Source organism: Danio rerio, chromosome 14 (genome assembly GCF_049306965.1).
Source record: "Danio rerio strain Tuebingen ecotype United States chromosome 14, GRCz12tu, whole genome shotgun sequence".
NCBI lineage: Eukaryota > Metazoa > Chordata > Actinopteri > Cypriniformes > Danionidae > Danio > Danio rerio.
In genome coordinates this window covers 8,352,581-8,372,024 of record NC_133189.1, presented here as the reverse complement: position 1 = coordinate 8,372,024, position 19,444 = coordinate 8,352,581, and the positions used below count along the sequence as shown (strand labels likewise).

Genomic DNA, 19,444 nt, shown 5'->3' with positions numbered 1-19,444 from the left:
ACATGCATGCTGTAATTTAATATTTGCCTGTATTAACATAAATACTGTATTTTAATATAGCTTATTTTGATGAATTAGCTCTAACTGACAGCTTTTTCTTCTTTTTCAGCGGTTATGCTCGCATTATATTTCACACGCATATGCAAGGTGACTGAAATTGAAATTGAAATACAAAACATACTGAGCCATTAAGTAAAAAAACAAAACAAAACAACAGTTATAGCTACTTTAAAGGAGAACATTGCCGTTTTGAAAAAAAAAAAAACTTAACTGAAACTAAATTATTAAAAAAATAAACCTGCTAGACTTAATTTATGTCCTGCGCAAAAATATTTTTATTATAATCTGCTTAAAATAGGTCAATTTATTTTTATTTTTTTTACTTTTGATGAAGCTGCATTCAACTTAAGCTCAATGTCGGCAATGTCTTTAAATAAATAATATATCTAGGCCTATTTTCATTATTCATTAATTTTCATTATTCGTTTATTATTATCTACAATTGTTGAGACATAAAATGAGATAGTAAACTATAATCAACAACGAAAATGTAAGTAAAAACAGAAATAAAAACATAAATGAAAATGTCTTGTCTTAGTCCTGTCAAAATAGCAAACACTGAACATCTCTCTATATTTAGGTTAAAAGACTGCTTTATTTATTTATTTATTTATTTATTTATTTATTTATTTATTTATTTAAGACTACTTATTTGTACTGAATGTTTATGCTTTCATTTTAGTTGCAAAAAGATCAGAAATTGATCTCGCACGCGCAGGGAAAAAAGGCAATTATGCCACACATGACTTGCATCGCTCTCATGCCAAGTTTTGAGGATAAATTCGCATTTAGATGCTGCTTGAAATGAAATAAAACTATCAAAAAGCACATTAAAGACTTTAATAAAAAATTAAAACATTCATAAAGGAGTAGGCTATCTTATGGAAAAACACCACGGGCTCTGCTTTCGGTTTTAAAAGAATCAAGCAGCTTTAAAAAATATCTAATTTGCTGAAGAGAAATGACACGAAAAAAAATAATAAAAAGATTAAACATATCGGGACTGTTAAAAGAAAATTCCTTTTTGATATATTCTTTCGACTCCGATACATCAGCTAAGATTATGAATGACGGAGTGTCTCTCCTGCTTCAGCAGCGTATCCCGCTGGTTAAACGATGAGGCGGAGAGAATGCGCTGCTTAGTGAACCTAACGCGCCATTATTTTAATTCTATATTCGTGAAGAATGAGCCAACCGCATATGCTTAGTCCTGTTGGTCGGGACTCTGCTTTATAACTTAGTTTCTTCACATGTTGCCACTCGGCACATCTTGCGCTCCATCTTTAAACAAATGTTTACATTATTGAGGTGCTCTCCGGCGGCGAAGTTTCTGGCTGAGTAGCGAGTGAAAAAATGTGCTTGCAGAAATTGGAATCAAAATTTAAATTATATAACAAGCATCGTATTCTTTCTTATCCTTGCCCAGTTTTAATACAAGTTGTGTTTTTTATATTTGTGGCTGTGAAGTTTATTAAGAATATATATATATATAGCCTACTTTATTTTTTTTATACTTTAAGTGATCTGCTTGAGGTAGGTCACGTTTATCAATGGTAAGTTTTAGCCTAAGTTTACATCAATAACATAATGTGCATTGTCCTTTACCATACAAAAAAAAAAAAGAAAAAAAAAACATTATTATACATAGTTGCCTGTAGCCTAAAGGCCGCAAATGCATTAAAAGGCAAGCGCATATCTTAGCCTTGAGTTTGTTCACACTCTGCCTGTATTAACATAAATGCTGTATTTTAATATAGCTTATTTTGATGAATTATAGCTCTAACCTTTGACAGCTTTTTCTTCTTTTTCCGCGATTATGCGGCATTATATTTCACACACATTTGCAAGGTGACTGAATATGAAGTTAAAATACAAAACATACTGAGCCATAAGTAAAAAAAACAAAACAACAGTTATAGCTACTTTAAAGGAGAACATTGACGTTTTGAAAAAAAAAAAAAAAAACTGAACAGAACTGAAACTAAATTATTAAAAATAAACCTGCAAGACTTAATTTATGTCCTGCGGCAAAAATATTTTTATTACACTTTTAGTGATCTGCTTAAGGTAGGTCAATTTATTTTTCTCAGTGTTTCACGTACTGTACGGCAATGTCTTTAAATAAATAATTTATTTAGGCCTATTTTCATTATTCATTTATTTTCATTATTCGTTTATGTACAATTGTTGAGACATAAATGAGATAGTAAAATATAATCAACAACGAAAATGGAAATAAAAACAGAAATAAAACATAAATGAAAATGTCTTGTCTTAGTCCTATCAAAATAGCAAACACTGAACATCTTTCTATATTTAGGCTAAAAGACTGCTTTATTTATTTATTTATTTATTTATTAATTTATTTATTTATTTATTTATTTAAGACTACTTATTTGTACTAAATGTTTGTGCTTTCATTTTAGTTGTCTTTTACTTCTTCAATTCTATTTTCCAAAACGAATCCTCTTTGCACTTAAAAAGTTTACAATAAAGCGTGTTAACAAATTTTAAATGATTAATGAAGGAATTATAATGCTTTGACTTATTGTTTAATATCATTTACAAGCACAGTAGCTGTATGGGCTATTTCTGTCCGTTCGCATCCCGTCCCTTTGCGCCCCCTGGCGGCTCATTCACAAACTGCGGTCATACACTAAAAACAGAGCGGCACCTATTTCAAACGGCGGCGGTACCAGCCGCGGCGTTAATAGCCACTTTGAACTCTCACCTACTGTATCTATCTATCTATCTATCTATCTATCTACCTGTCTGTCTGTCTGTCTGTCTATCTATCTATCTATATATCTATCTGTCTGTCTACCTGTCTGTCTGTCTGTCTGTCTGTTTGTCTGTCTACCTATCTATCTATCTATCTATCTATCTATCTATCTATCTATCTATCTATCTATCTATCTATCTATCTATCTATCTATCTATCTATCTATCTATCTATCTATCTATCTATCTATCTATCTATCTTTCTTTCTTTCTTTCTTTCTATCTTTAGCACGTTTAAAATTATAGGTGTTGAAGCTTAAAATGATTGAATTTAAATTAAAATGTAAAATTGTAATAGCTAGACGATGACTGCAGCAGACACACTACAATATTGATTTTAAATATATTGTTTTCAATGACGGAAACTCATTTTAAAAATACAAGAAGTAGTAGTTCAGTATCAGTTGCAGTTTATTAGTTTATTAAAATGTTTAGAATATTTCATTTACATTTAAAAAAGGCAAATTTAGGATCAATTTATTTATGTGTGTGTTTTAACATGTTTCTGATTAAACCTTTTAATAATGTTTATAAATTTCTTAAAATTTTTTAGATATGTACATTAAGGCTAGAGAAAGATAATGGTTATAATATATCATGGCAAACTCAGCAGTCAACTTAATGTCAAAATGACATCAAAAACAGGTCAAATATGATAATTGATTTAAGGTCAAGTGACTACCTTGATGTCAATTGATGCCAATGTTAGATGTCAATTTGATGTCATTTTGACGTCAAGATACTTTACATGCATTGTAAGGATACAAAACCCAGTGTAAATTTCTCATTTGGAACTGAAGCTTTCAGATGAATAAAACATTTCTTACATTATAACCCTGTTTGTGTTGTTTTGTTGGTAGTCAAAAGGGCATCAATGTTTGGATGTCAAATAGACATCAAGGTTTTGACATGTTTTTGACGTGTTTTTTGACATCTAGGTGCTCACTGGTACTGTTCTAATGTATTAGTTGTTTATTTTTAACATTATTTTTTTCCATATACAATGTAATTATTTGAATATTACATTTAAATAACTTTTTAATCAAATTTAATGCAGTTACATGGAAAACTGACTGAATATCCTGATGTTTCTGTGATAGCCTCAGGGTTTATTTATTTGTTACAGAAACCATAGTTAAGATCTTTGCTTTCCAATTTTCCAATCATTCTGCTAAAGCCCTTTGCGCCATTACAATACAATTCTTCTACTGTTTCGCTAGCAGCAGTGTTTCCTTCAGCTCATGCTAACCTATTTTCTTTGTATGGTTGCAGTGTGTGGTGATATTCATGGCCAGTTCTTTGACCTGATGAAGTTATTTGAGGTTGGCGGGTCTCCTGCGACAACAAGGTACCTGTTTCTAGGAGACTATGTGGACCGAGGGTACTTCAGTATTGAGGTGAGTGTGCCCTGCTTAGGCACTCTATTGTGTGTATTGCACAATATCTTGATCCGAATATCTTTGAAATGTCTATGTATTTTCTCCATCAGTGTGTGCTTTACCTCTGGTCGCTGAAAATCCTGTACCCAAAGACGCTGTTTCTGCTGCGGGGAAACCATGAATGTAGACATTTGACTGAATATTTCACTTTCAAACAAGAATGTGAGTACCCGATGCTTCTTTTTCAGTTTACTAAGTGCAAAACAAGAGAATCAAGAGTCAAGGCAAGAGTGGAGGCCTGCTTTTCTGGAGCAGCGTCTGACAGAAAGAGAAAGAGTACAGGAGTATGATTAGCAGAAAATTAATTTGCCTGTTAATGTTGAGCCCAGAGAGCCTGAGAGTGTGATTTCCCTGATGAGGAGAACGAGGAGGAGAGGGTGTCCTCCTTTACCATCTGCTGACTGACAGAACACACACACACACACACACACACACACACACATATACATTTATATATTCATTTATTCATTCATTTTCTTTTCGGCTTAGTCCCTTTATTAATCTGGGGTCGCCACAGCGGAATGAACCACCAACGTATCCATATCCAGCATATGTTTTACGCAGTGGATGCCCTTCCAGCTGCAACCTATCTCTGGGAAACATCAGTACACACTCATTCAAATAAACACACTAGGGACAATTTAGCTTACCCAATTCACCTGTACTGCATGTGAACATGCAAACTCCACACAGAAATGCCTACTGAGCCATGCCGAGGTGAGGTTCGAACCAGCGACCTTCTTGCTCTACCTACTGTGCCACTGCGTCGCCTTATATATATATATATATATATATATATATATATATATATATATATATATATATATATATATATATATATATATATATATATATATATATATATATATAAGGCGACGCAGTGGCACAGTAGGTAGGACAAGGATATATATATATATATCCGCGCTTCGGCTGGGTCAGTTGGCATTTCTGTGTGGAGTTTGTATGTTTTCCCCGTGTTCCCATGGGTTTTCTTTTCTCTGGGTCCTCCAATTTAACCCACAAGTCCAAGGACATGTGGTATAGGTGAATTGGATAAGCTATATTGGCCATGGTGTATGTGTGTGATTGACTGTGTATGGGTGTTTCCCAGTGATGGGTTGCAGCTAGAAGGGCATAAACTGCGTAAAACAGGTGCAACAGAGAAATACTGGGAGGTCTCTGTAGACTGATGGCATTTCATGCCGTTCAGCCTTATGACCTTAAAATGCGAGTAAAATTACCTGTTTTGTCATCACTTTAGACATTACGCTAAAGAATCATTGAAGTAGTGGCTTTAAAATGATGTTGGTGAACTTGCAACTGTTTCTGCTGTTCTGACCAGCTGCAGATGTGAATGAATGGCGTAAGATAGTTTCTCAATAAATATAAACATACAGATAAATTTATAGTCAAATAAAAAATAAATATATTTGCTAATAATTTGCAATGCTTTACAATACAAAGCTAAAATTGTTCCAATCTAATCTTTCAAAAAGACATTTTGTGGGATTATATTCAGCTAATTTACCTCCAGAGTAAGACTAGATTAAACCGACAGAAGAAGATCGTCGCATCCAATGCTGATTCTCCACAAAAGCACATCTGTATTCTAACATTACCACAATACGACATGTCAGAACTTTACATGTTGACTGATCGGCTGTCATTAGAGAGCCAGTGTTTGAGAGATTCAGTGCTGCAGTGATGTTGCTGAGCAGATTGGTAGATTTGGAGCAGTGAGGTTGACACAGCACAGCCTGTCTCTCACACACACACACACACTTACACAGCGCTCCTTCAGTGTCCTCGCAAAGTGCAAATGAATGCAGGAGCTTAATGTACAAATGAGATTCATACAGAGAAAATCAGCCCTTAAGAGGAAGCGCCGGAGTGACATTACTTCAGACCCTCTGTGAAATCAGTAGCTGTGCGCAGGTGTGTGATCGCTGTCTTTCCTCCTTTCAGGTAAAATCAAATACTCGGAGCAGGTGTACGATGCATGCATGGATGCGTTCGACTGTCTGCCTCTGGCCGCTCTGATGAATCAGCAGTTTCTGTGTGTTCATGGTGGTCTGTCTCCCGAGATCCACACGCTAGACGACATCAAGAGGGTGAGCTGCAGTGTTGGACTGTGCAAAATAATGTGCATTCCAAAATGTACAATTCAACAGACATTAACTTTTGATATAAAAGTGAACACTGCTATAAAATACATTGACACATTGTTTAAGGGGCTCTTTTTGGGAGGTAAGTAGGCTCATTTTACAACACCCCTTGAGTAAGCAGTTGAGTTTTACCATTTTTAATCTATTTAGACGATCTCTGGGTCTGGCAGAAATACTTTTAGCTTAACTTAGCTTAGCATAGATCATTGAATCAGATTAGACCATTGGCAAATCACTCAAAATGACCAAATAGTTTGATAACGTTCCTATTAAAAGCATTGTTTCATCTGTAGTTACATTGTGTGCTAAGACTGCAGAAAATAAAAGGCTGGCATTATCTAGGACGATATGGCTTGGAACTATACTCTCATTCTGGTGTAATAAACAAGCTGTACCTGAAAAGGTCTGAAAAATGCTGCATAATATCATTGTACCTGCTGCTGCCATGGTACCCTACAACAACAAAGCTAAGCTAAATGCTAAGCTAAGTTCAAAGTGCTCCTGCCAGACTTGGAGATCAGCTGAATGGATTTTAAAAATGGTAAAACTCAACAGTTTAACTCTGGGGGAGTTGTAAATTTATTATTTTTTTTAACTTGGTGTTCCTTAAAATTGTTCTCTGATATCCACATAGAAGTTAAGTGATTTAGATACAGTAAGTGGCTTAGATCCCTGCTAAAAAATCCAGCTTAAACCAGCCTAGGCTGGTTGGCTGGTTTTAGCTGGTCGACCAGGCTGGTTTTAGAGGGGTTTTGGCCACTTCCAGGCTGGTTTCCAGCCATTTCCAGCCTGGTCTTAGCTGGTCATGCTGGGAGATGACCAACTAAAACCAGCTTGACCAGCCTAGCCAAGCTGGGAGTCCTGCCAAAACCAGCTATATCCAGCTTAAACCAGGCTGGTCAAGCTGGTTTTAGCTGGATTTGGCTGGTCATTTTCCAGCCTGACCAGCTAAGACCAGGCTGGAAATGGCTCGAAACCAGCCTGGAAATGGCCAAAATCCCTCTAAAACCAGCCTGGTCAACCAGCTAAAACCAGCCAACCAGCCTAGGCTGGTTTAAGCTGGATTTTTCAGCAAGGATAAGTGCAAAAATTATCCAGAAATGGTTTTACAAGCCCATTTGAAACCCTTTGATTTGCCCCATAATGGAAATCACTGTTTTAGGCAGGATTTATAGCAAACTGTGCTTACAAATTATGATTTTTAATGTTAAATATATTTTTAAAGGGGCTGTTGACATAAATTTGACCTTGATTTTGGTAAAAACCCAAACAATCCTAACATACAAACGAAACGAAACAAAAACATTTTAGAAAAATTGACACAAGAAAAAAGTACTGAACTACTGAAATCTAAACGTTGTATTAAAGAGGCTTGGTAATGGCAACTTTAATATGTCTTTTTGTTTGAAGAATAAAGCCATGGCCATTGCTCAGGTGTGACCCAACGCCCCAGACTTCAATCGAGTTTAAAAATCGTGACGGTTCTGTGGGACTCGTCTATCAGCTCTGGTCTTTAGTTTATATTTTCTGTTGGATTCAGGTCAGGTGATTGGCTGGGGCATTCTAGCAGCTTCCTTTTCTTTTCTGAATCCAACTGAGAGTTTCCTTGGCTGTGTTTGGGATCATTGTCTTGGTAAAATGTCCACCCTGGATTCATCTTCATCATCTTGAAGCTCTCTTTCTAACTACTGAGAGATGTCAGCTGCTGTCTGGGCTTTCCATGCTTTTCTACAACTGCCTTTCTTTACATGTTTACATTTTTCCCCTGTGTCGTGTCATTTCATCTAATTACATTGTTAGTGACGTCTGATAAAAATTTTAGTCCACAGCATCTTTAGAAATATATTTTCTGTGGATTACCCATTGTGTGTGTGTGTGTGTGTGTGTGTGTGTGTGTGTGTGTGTATATATATATATATATATATATATATATATATATATATATATATATATATATATATATATAAATATATATATATATATATATATATATATATATATATATATATATATATATATATATATATATATATATATATATATATATATATATATATACATATATATATATATATATATATATATATATATATATATATATGTTAGACTCCTTTTCAGAAAGACCTGACTGAGCAATTCTGGGCCAATTTGAAATATTTTAGACTTAAGGCTGGGCTCTACCAGCAGATGTTTGATGGATCTTCTCTAAATCTCACCTTATGCTTCTGCTGTATTTTCTACTTGATATACAGGCTGTGAACAAATAAAGCATAACTATCTTTCTGTCAATTTCACTTTACTATGCTTTACAATTAGCAATGTAAATTTTATCCCTAGAGGGTCCAAAAAGCACAAATATAACAAAATAACAAAGTATATAAAGTAAAAAAAAAAAAAATAGTTTTAATTGCAGAGCTTCTCTATTTAAAAAAGAAGGGAACTTTTTTTTGAGTAGAGAAAGAAAATTTTTGGTTAGAAAAAGTAACGCAAAATAACAGAGAAGTAACATATTGCATTACTTACCATAAAAGTAACCAAGTAACGCAACTAGTTTAATGCATTACTTTCAAAAGTAACTTTCCCCAACACTGCTAAGTAGACTAATCAGTCCTGTAATTCCTCCAATAAAATTGTGAAAAATGTCCACAAAGATGCAACGAAATGAGTGCAAGACCGTTTAGACCAGGGGTGTTCAAACTCGGTCCTGGAGGGCCGGTGTCCTCTATATTTTAGCTCCAACCTTAAGTAAACACACAGCCTGTTTATTACGCCAGAATGAGAGTATAGTTCCATAAAATATAGTCCTAAATAATGCCAACCTTTTATTTTCTGCCAGTCTTATAATAATAGTACTTTTACTTGAGTGTGATTTTACAGTAGTCTTTCCACCACTGGATACTGTTTAGTTTATTGATTTGTGATTATTATCATACATCATTTTTAATTTATATTGATGTTGTTGACAGTCTCTGTGTTGATCTGTCAGCTGGACAGGTTCAAGGAGCCTCCGGCGTTCGGCCCCATGTGTGATCTGCTGTGGTCAGACCCGCTGGAGGACTTTGGCAACGAAAAGAGCCAAGATTATTTCAGCCACAACACTGTCCGCGGATGCTCCTACTTCTACAGGTAAATGTGAATGTAAAAAATGATGATCTTCTTGATGTCTCAGTGATTTCTCCTTGACAGCACATCTCCTTCTGTAAGGATCTCAACATTGACTGTGCTTTAATTTAACAAGATTAAAGCTCTCTGCAACTCTCACATGGTCGCCCACTGAAGCTAAGCAGGGCTGTCCCCGGTCAGTACCACAATGGGAGATTGCACGGGAAAGCTAGGTGGTGCCATAAATGTTGTTAGTGAGGGGGCACTCAACCTGTGGTCTGTGTGGGTCCTAACACCCCAGTATAGTGAAGGGGACTCTATACTGCACAGTTAGCACTGTCTTTCGGATGAGACGTTAAAACCGAGGTCCTGACTCTCTGCAATCATTAAGAATCCCCGGATGTGGCTGGCAAGAGGAGATTCCCCCCAATGTGTAAAGCGCTTTGAGTATCCAGGAAAGCACTAAATAACTGTAAGGAATTATTATTAATATTAAAGTATGCCATTTGACTCAGAAAATATCAACTCATTCATTTCTAAAATTCTTTCAAGACCTAATTATCTGAGCTATTTTATTGTTATTATTTTTTATATTGCATTTTAATAAGCCTTAATTTTTTATTTAATTATAAGCTTTATTATTGATTAGATAAATGCATTTTTAATGTAATATATATTTAATTTATATTGAAAAAAAAATATTTTCTTTATTATATATATATATATATATATATATATATATATATATATATATATATATATATATATATATATATATATATATATATATATATAGTTTTAAAATGTATATATATATATATATATATATATATATATATATATATATATATATATATATATATATATAAATATATATATATATATATATATATATATATATATATATATATATATATATATATATATATATATATATATATATATATGGATCTTTATATAATTTATACATTTTTAATTATTTATGTATTTATGTATGTAACAATAAAAACACTATTATTTGAATATATTTGTATTATACATAAATATATTTTATTTAATATTTTATTTAATGTTTTACAATTATTTATTCATTATAAAACCTATATATATATATTCCTTTTATACTTTTATTAAAATTACCTCTAATACTAAAAAGCTTCTGTTAGAGCTATAGCCCTACTCTATGTTCAAAATTGTGTCATTTAAGTCTCTTCAATTGATTGTATTTCTTTAAAGATATCTAACACAAAGCTGACACTTACTCCTGAGCAGTGAAAGGACCACTCCAGAGCAAAACACAGTTCCTCCTGGTCAGCTTGTACAGTGAAATAAAGGTGTACATGAAAGTCAAGCGCAAGTTTAATTGTAATTGTAAAGCAGTCAAACACTGGCCAGCCTCAGCACAACACACAATCCCACAATCCCACGGGATTCTGCGCTCTGCCGTTACCATGACAACTGGCTACTACTGCCAGATCCGCTGAGATATGAAGATCCAGAGATACAGTGAGAACCTGAGAGAAACACACAAATGATGGAGAGAGAATCGAGAACAGGGCTGAGCAATTCACCGAAATCCAATCAATATAGCAATTCGGCAATGGTGAAATCCCATCAGCTGCCATTTCCTATGCTTTTTAGTAGTAGTGTACAACTTTAGGCAACAAAAGAGAAGCTTTTGTTCAGACTACACAATATTAGCCTGATTTTAACACAATCTGTTCGACATAATCACAGAATCGGTCATATCATATACTATTATCACCCTGTGTTAATGCGCATTTCAAAGGATTGGTGATGGATGGGAAAAATGCACCAAAAAAGTTTATATGCTCACTTAAGGAAGATTAGGATTTGTTTAAAAAGGCTTAAATGCGATTAATGGGAGATGGAAACGTATTTCCTGAATAACCTCTGACGTAGCACACATTACACCCACGTGACCAATCATCTGTTTCCATTTGGCTCACCTTGCTTACTGTTGGTTACTAAAAGCGTACCAAACCGAACCAAACCGTACCACTCAGTGGAAACGGGCCATAGGTTACCAATGCTACAGTCAGCCACTCTAATAATAAGATTTAAATGCACCTAATTTGCATGTATGATTTTTGCGAAATTTTGCAAAAAGTATCTCTTTGCGTTACGATGGAAACCTGACCACCATATTGTGTCATAGTGAGGACAACATCCCAACTGAAAGACTGTCATGTTTAATTGTGAGGCAGAGCATTTCAGTGACAATATCAGTATCGGTCAATATAGTATTATTTTTATTGTAAATATTATCAGGGATGGGCAGTATTTATGATACATGTATTTCTTCGTACTTTGTAATTTGTATTTTAGAGTGTTTATGGAAATGGGTTGATATTTCAACCCAGGCTCATTCTAAAAACGTAGTCCTGTGGACGTTTCCGGAGACCGCGAAATACGTCCCGGGAAGTATGTATTTTTGCAGTTTTTGTTTTCGAGAATCCGAGACAGGCCCTCTGTGCACTTTTTCGCATCTCAAATGTCTCTCCCGAGTGCCTTTCGCCCCCACGCTGTTTTCGCGTGAACCCACCAGAGGCTGCTGTAGACCTACTAAATGATTGAATTGCCGACCCACCCTCCTCCTTCCCTAAACTCAACCAATTTTACAGATTGACCCGCCCGCCCGCTTACTTTCCTAACCCCAACCAACGGTTTACAAAAGCCATCCAGAAAAAGGAAAGCCCTCGTCTGATTTTTACCAGGATTTTTGTTTTTGTCTCACCTGATTTCTGGAACCACTTTTCCCTGGACTCGAACACAGATGTTGTCATCATTGTAGTCAACTCCTCTTTGCCTCTCAAGTCTGCCGATGTACACGACAAGCTAACTGGACAAGCTAGTTGTAGCGGGAAAGCCCTCCACATGGAGGTAAGCGGTCAGCCGGTAAGCACCAATAGGAACGGCGTCATACTGCCCCCTTAGCATTTGCTTAAAAAAATTAAATACAGCCATACTTACCTCCAGCTACATAATTCGCGGTCTCCAGAAACATCCGCGTGACTATGTTTTCAGAATGAGCCTGTATTGTCATATGTTCTATTAAAATACTTTAGTGTCTTGTATTTTGTATTTTTAAAATACTGTAAAATCTAAAGATAAAAAATCTAGATAGTGGTAAAATCTAGAAAATGACATCATAAAAATGTGGTTTCAAATTTATGCTTTCTCAGTTATTTGCCTAGGCTTGGGTTCCAAACAGAAAGTTGATCAAGAAGGTGAAAATAGGAATATGGAGCCTCCGGCACAGTCATTCTCTGTTGCCTCACAGCAAGAAGGTCGCTGGTTCAAGCCTCGGCTGGGTCACTTGGTATTTCTGTGTGGAGTTTGCATGTTCTCCCCATGTTGGCGTGTTGGCTTAGAGAATTTTGAATATAGGACTTTAGTGCTTAGAGTTTATAGGAATTTAGTGCTCCTCGTCACCATCTCTCACTAGCAAAAAACTAACAGTTGGAGAAGTTCTCGGTTAGAGATTTTCTGCTCAAGTCGTCAAACTGAGACAGAATGCCAGTCCAGAGCAGAAGCACATTTGCAGATTTGATTGAAGATTACAAAAACAAACACTTATATTCTGCGGATTAACTTGTGCAGATTAATTGTTGACCTCAGAAATTGCAATGTGAGCAAACCAAGTAAATAGTATCAATTTTTATTTCACAGTAACTGTTGTAATATTATTGAATATTGTCTACCCTGCATTAGGATTTATGCTTTTTTTTTTAAATAAGTTAAGAAACTAAGATATAAATAAAAAAAAATTGTTGCACTGATAAATAAATAAATAAATAAATAAAAATATTAATTAAATAAACAAACAAACAAATAAATAAAAAAATAAATAAAAATAAATAAATAAATAAATAAAAATATTAATTAAATAAACAAAAAATAAAAAATAAAATAAATAAATAAATAAATAAATAAATAAACAAATTTGATCACAATTTAAAATTATGTTCATTCACTAATTAATTTTCCTTCAGCTTAGTGCCTTTGTTTATTAGGGGGTCGCCACAGCTTATCCAGCATATGTTTTACACAGCGGAGGCCCTTCCAGCTGCAACCCAGTACTGGAAAACATCCATGCACCTTATTCACACACATACACTACACCCAATTTAGTTTATTCAATTCACCTGTAGACCAATTTGAGGGATGTAAACAATAACAATGGTCCCAATGTACTTCCTGTTTTACATTAATAATTTCTACAGCTTTTCAGAATCCAAAAAAAAAAAACACACACACATTGATGAATAACGTGATGATATCTGTTTTAACATTAAGTTATTATTGAATTGCATCTTGCAACAGTTTTGAAATAGTTTGATAAAAAGCAGGAAATGTTCATGGGCCAACAGCATGACCACATTGAAAGGGTCTATAGCACGTCTTTAGACTGTGGGGGAAACCGGAGCACCCAGAGGAAACCCACGCCAACATGGGGAGAACATGCAAACTCCACAAAGAAATGCCAACTGGCCCAGCCAAGGCTCGAACCAACGACCTTCTTGCTGTGAGGCTACAGCGATACCCAATGCGCCACCTAGTCACCCATTAAATTGATTATTATTATTAAATACTTTATTATACTGTTATATGTACGGCAATAACACAATAAGTAATAAATACAGTTTTATTTTACTGTAAAAATAGGACTTGGCTATATATATAAATGTACATTTACATCGACTCATATAGCAGATGATTTTATCCAAAGCGACTTACAAGTGAGATAAAAATAGATTGTTTTATAATAAAAAACACACTTTAAATCATTTGAGTGTAGCAGTATTTTTTTTTTCTTCCTCTAAGCATATGGGGAGACCATTATACACCTTTAAAGAAAGACAGAGAGATTTAAAGGTCATGAGAAGTGCTTTGAAATAAGCATTTTTGTTCGAAGTGTGATGTAATTTGAACTAAAATTCGAAAACAGGACGGGACATACAGTAGCTCCAATAGCATGTTGCTTCAAAGGGTCACGAAACCCCTCTGTCTCAGCAGGGTGTTTTCACACCTCTAGTTTGAAAAAAGTCAGGAAAGTGGGTGTGTCCAGCTCGGTTTTGGTGGAAGTGTCGGGGGAGGGAAAGAGGGAAGATTTTGCATAAAAATGGCAGTTTCCATTTGGGCACGCGCTGATTTTCACAGAGGCAAAACAACATGCAGACGCAGGGGAGACAGTGACTGTTTACATCAGGGGTGTCAAACTCAATTCCTGGAGGGCCGAAGCCCTGCACAGTTTAGTTCCAACCCTGCTCCAACACACTTACCTGTAGGTTTCAAACAAGTCTGAAGGACTTAATTAGTTTGATCAGGTGTGTTGGAACTAAACTGTGCAGAGCTGCGGTCCTTATGGAACTAAGTTTGACACCTGTGGTTTATATTGACATCAGTAATCGAATTATTTGCCAATGAGAAAGATTAAGCTCAAGCGCATATAGCGATAGACTGATTTCACACGGCTGTCATTTTAAAAGTGAAAGCGAGGCTGCGGTGAGAAGAAACCCGAAGTATCGTATGGAGTCACACAGGAAATGTCAATTTAACAAAATGTATTGCTGTTTGAAAACGGTATATCAATGTAGGTGTGTAGTGAATTTGCAGTTGCCTCTTAGATGTAATAACCTCAGACAAGTTCCGAAACTGTCACTAAAATATCTGTGATTGTGAACAAGGTCAAATTAATTTGTTAAAATAATGGAGAAGCAGATCGGTTTGACTGTACACTGGAAATACCTCACTCTTCCGGTGCTAAATTTAGGGGGTCTGAAAAGTCGCTAAATACAGCGACAAAGTTGCTAAGCTGGCAACACTGACCACATAAAATAAGCGGATATCGTCTTGAAGCGGGTGGGATTTGTGAGATACAAGAGAGCATTTGATTGGTCCAAAGATTTGATGAAGTGACATCTAACAATTGTTGATCCAATTAGATAGAAGTGACAAACTGCAAGTTTTAATGTTTGTATCTCCTAAAATGTTAATTTTGTCAATGTTTTTGAAGCATAGACTGGCTTATACAGTAGATATACAGTAGTATTCTTAAAATGATAGTTCACTGAAACTCTGATCATTTAGGGTGCTTTCACACCTGTGAAACCTGTGAACACCACCGAAACAGCGTCAGAGTTTCACGGTTTTACAGGAGTCCCGGTCAGCTGTCACACGCCTTTATTTTAATTTTTGACCATGAGCAATGAGACAATATTAGCGAAAATCTGCGCTTCAATTTTGAATGGTGACACCAACAGACGTCCTCACTTAATGTAGATCAGAGGTTAGGCTTTCTTATACATAGCAGTTGGCTTGTGCATTATAGAGAGAAATAACAGATAAACTACCTGCAGTTCGGTCAATTTTCCTAACGGATAAACAGCTCTCGTTAATAGTTCAGCATGCTTTCACTTTCGTATTTTACATGAAACACACATTTACCGTTAGGAATGACCTCCTGCCTGACTCATAATTCTCTCCTCATATAGCCGTATATATGCCTATGACATATCCATGATACACAGTGATATAGCCTGGCTCGGATCGTATCGCTTTCTCACTACAATCGATCCGCTCAAGAGTTCGTTTCAATCGAGCCGAGAACACCTCATTCAGGCGATCTTGGACTGATTGTTTTGGCGTGGATCTGAGCGCGATTGCTGGTTTCACATATGCCAAACGGATCGCGCTAATTGGGCAAACGAGACTAGGTGTGAAAGCACCCTTAGCCTTTTTTTTTTTTTTAAGCTGAAAAAAAAGCTGCAGTCATTGATTTCCATAGTATTTGCTTTTCCTACTATGGAAGTTAATAGTACAGGTTTTCAGCTTTCTTCAAAATATCCTCTTTAGTGTTTAAAAAGTAAAGATATATAGTCTTTAGTGTTTAAAACCTCCCATAGAGGTTTGGAACCTCTTGATGGTGCGTAAATAAATACATTTTCATTTTTTGGGTGAACTACCTCTTCAAGACTAACACAAACATAAAAAACCTTATTTTGATTTCTTGTAGACTTTAAACCACATCTAACATTGCACAGCCTCTGAATGAGAGCCTCGAGTGTGAATGCTATTACCCACAATTCTCACTGTTTTCATTTCTTATGAAACCTTCTGAAATCAATGAAACATGCTGGCTGGTGAGTCTGTGCATGCTGTGCTTTAGGCCTGTCACTTTCAATACCTCAGTATAAAAATATCAGACGGTGACTGCTAAGTTAAACTGACAAATAACAAGACTGCTCTTCAGCATGGCCTTATAACACCCAGCGTAATGCCTTCATCTCTTCTCTAGGACCATTTTTTTGATTTTTTGAGCCGAAATTAATGGTGGTTTTACACATTTACATCGCTGCTACCCCTTGGTGGCTCTTAGTGGTATGACAATAATAGACAGTCTAGCGATGGGTTAAAGAGATAGTTCGCCCAAAAATGAACATTCCGTCATCATTTCCTCATTCTCTGCTTGTTTTACACTAGTTTGATTTTCTTTCTTATGTTGATCACAAATAAAGATATACTAAAGAATGTTTAGGGGCAAAAACAGCTTCTGACTTCCGTAGTATTTTTGGTTTCTACTATAGAAATCAATGGCTGTTTCATTCTACAGAAGATAGAAACTCATTCATTCATTTTCTTTTCGGTTTAGTCCATTTATTAATCTGTGGTCATCACAGCGGAATGAAAAAAACAACTTAGAATAGGTGGAAATTTATTTGAATTATCACTTTTAAATCTGCTGTTTGATATTTAAGAAGCTATATAAAGCTGTAAAAATATATGAACCTATATCAAACCTATATCAAATATATATATATATATATATATATATATATATATATATATATATATATATATATATATATATATATATATATATATATATATATAGGCTATATATATATATAGGCTATATATATATATATATATATATATATATATATATATATATATATATATATATAGGCTATATATATATATATATATATATATATATATATATATATATATATATATATATATATATATATATAGGTAGTGCTGTCGCCTCACAGCAAGAAAGTCGCTGGTTCGATCCTCGGCTCAGTTAACGTTGGAGTTTGCATGTTCTCCGTGGGTTTCCTCCTGGTGCTCCGGTTTCCTCCACAGTCCAAAGACATGCGGTACAGGTGAATTGGGTTGGCTAAATTGTCCGTAGTGTATGAGTGTGTGTGTGAATGAGTGTGTGGATGTTTACCTAAGATGGTTTGCAGCTGGATAAGCTGATGGTTCATTCCGCTGTGGCGACCCCGAATTAAAAAAGGGACTAAGCCAACAAGAAAATGAATGAATGAATGAATGAATTTTTCTACATGGGACATAAAGAAATGAAACTAATAAACTAAGGGAGACATTTTGAATGTACACTTTAAAAAATATTGTTTAGACCAAACAAAAAAAATTAAACAGAACAGTTTACATCAATATATTAAAGTTACAACAACATCTAACAAAATTAAGTTCAGACAACAAACCTTATTATGTTAGCCAAATGGCCTTTTCCTCTTCAATCAGTGGCACTTTTACATAGCATAAACTCTATTTTTTAAGTTGTTTCGACTACTTTTTTAAAATCAAAATGTAAAATCAATCCAGTGTTACGTACTTAATTCCCATAATTATAAATGTAAGTTTTTAAGTTTAGAGGCTCAAATAAATTAAATAGCTGAAATTGTTAATTGAAAGTTTTCAAATTTACTGTTCATTTAGTTGCTTGTAACAAACACATTCAACAACAACATTTTTGTTTTCCAGTATTTTATTATTTGTTTTAAACCACAGTCTTTCAGTATTTTACAAAACAAAAATATGTACTGTCTCATATAAACAGTATGAAAAAAACAAAAAAAAAAACATCAGCGAGTGGACTTAAAAATACAAAACAACATAAAGAGCACAATCTATTCTGAAATAAGAAATGAGACTCAAGAAAATAATGTTTTTGAGATGCATTACTTTTCCACTGGGCTTCAGTCCATTCAGTTTGAGAAACAAACTTTACAAGTATGTTTAAGTTCCTTGAGGTAGTTCAGATTCAGAGTGTATATTATGCCCATCAGCAGACCACAGCACCTTGAGATATCCATTCCATTTAGGATTCTCATGCCCTTAACTATGGTTTCCATCTTGCGGTTCGATTCCAAAGTAGACTGATTACTAATAATGGAAATTGTCATTACTTGCCTCCTCATTAAGGTCTTCCTCATTAAGGTCCTGCATGCATCCTCATTAAGGTCGTCCTCAAATTCTTGTGTATTCTTGTAAAGCAAAAGAAAAACTTTTTTGAGTCAAAAAACACTGCTAACGTCAACTATATTTACCAGGAGTAGCCAACACTCTAGTGGAATGGAGAAAATTGATTTGGAAGTTAAATAAAATTCTGATATCTCACCATAAAATGTCCTTTGTGCCAAACAGTCTAAACTATGCCTAAAACTTGTCCAGACTTGCTCGACTTCTTGTTCAGAGGGGGAAGATCGTGGAAATCCAGAACAAAATCCAGAAAAGTTGAATTATCAACCCAGTTTCTTTGGGTTGCCACTAGTTAAATATTGTTTCAACTAACTGACAGACATATTTAGCCTTAAATTAGCTGCATTTTTTAGTTGATGTAATTAAAAATAATTTCCTGTTGTAAAAACTTAATTATTCTAACAAATTATTCAGACCTCTTGAGTTATTTTTTAGAGTGTAATGTTAGATCAAATTCACAACTGATACATTAATTACCATGTGTGCAACCAAAAATACCACAGTAAAAAAGTCTGGTTAGTTATTTCAGCTAATGCCTAGTTCACACTAAAGGATTTTAAGCCTGATTTGAGCCCGATT

General features: G+C 34.8%; 1 protein-coding gene across 8 annotated transcripts in view; it reads left to right on the top strand.

The window, feature by feature from the left end:
- ppp3cb (protein phosphatase 3, catalytic subunit, beta isozyme) overlaps nt 1-19,444 on the top strand; it is a 115,790-nt gene that overhangs the window by 73,655 nt on the left and 22,691 nt on the right. For all 8 annotated transcript variants that reach the window (XM_068213208.2, XM_021481019.3, XM_009307724.5 and 5 more), the window contains 4 exon segments: nt 4,114-4,238; nt 4,331-4,442; nt 6,246-6,391; nt 9,432-9,571. In XM_068213208.2, coding sequence (XP_068069309.1) covers nt 4,114-4,238; nt 4,331-4,442; nt 6,246-6,391; nt 9,432-9,571 — 523 coding nt within the window.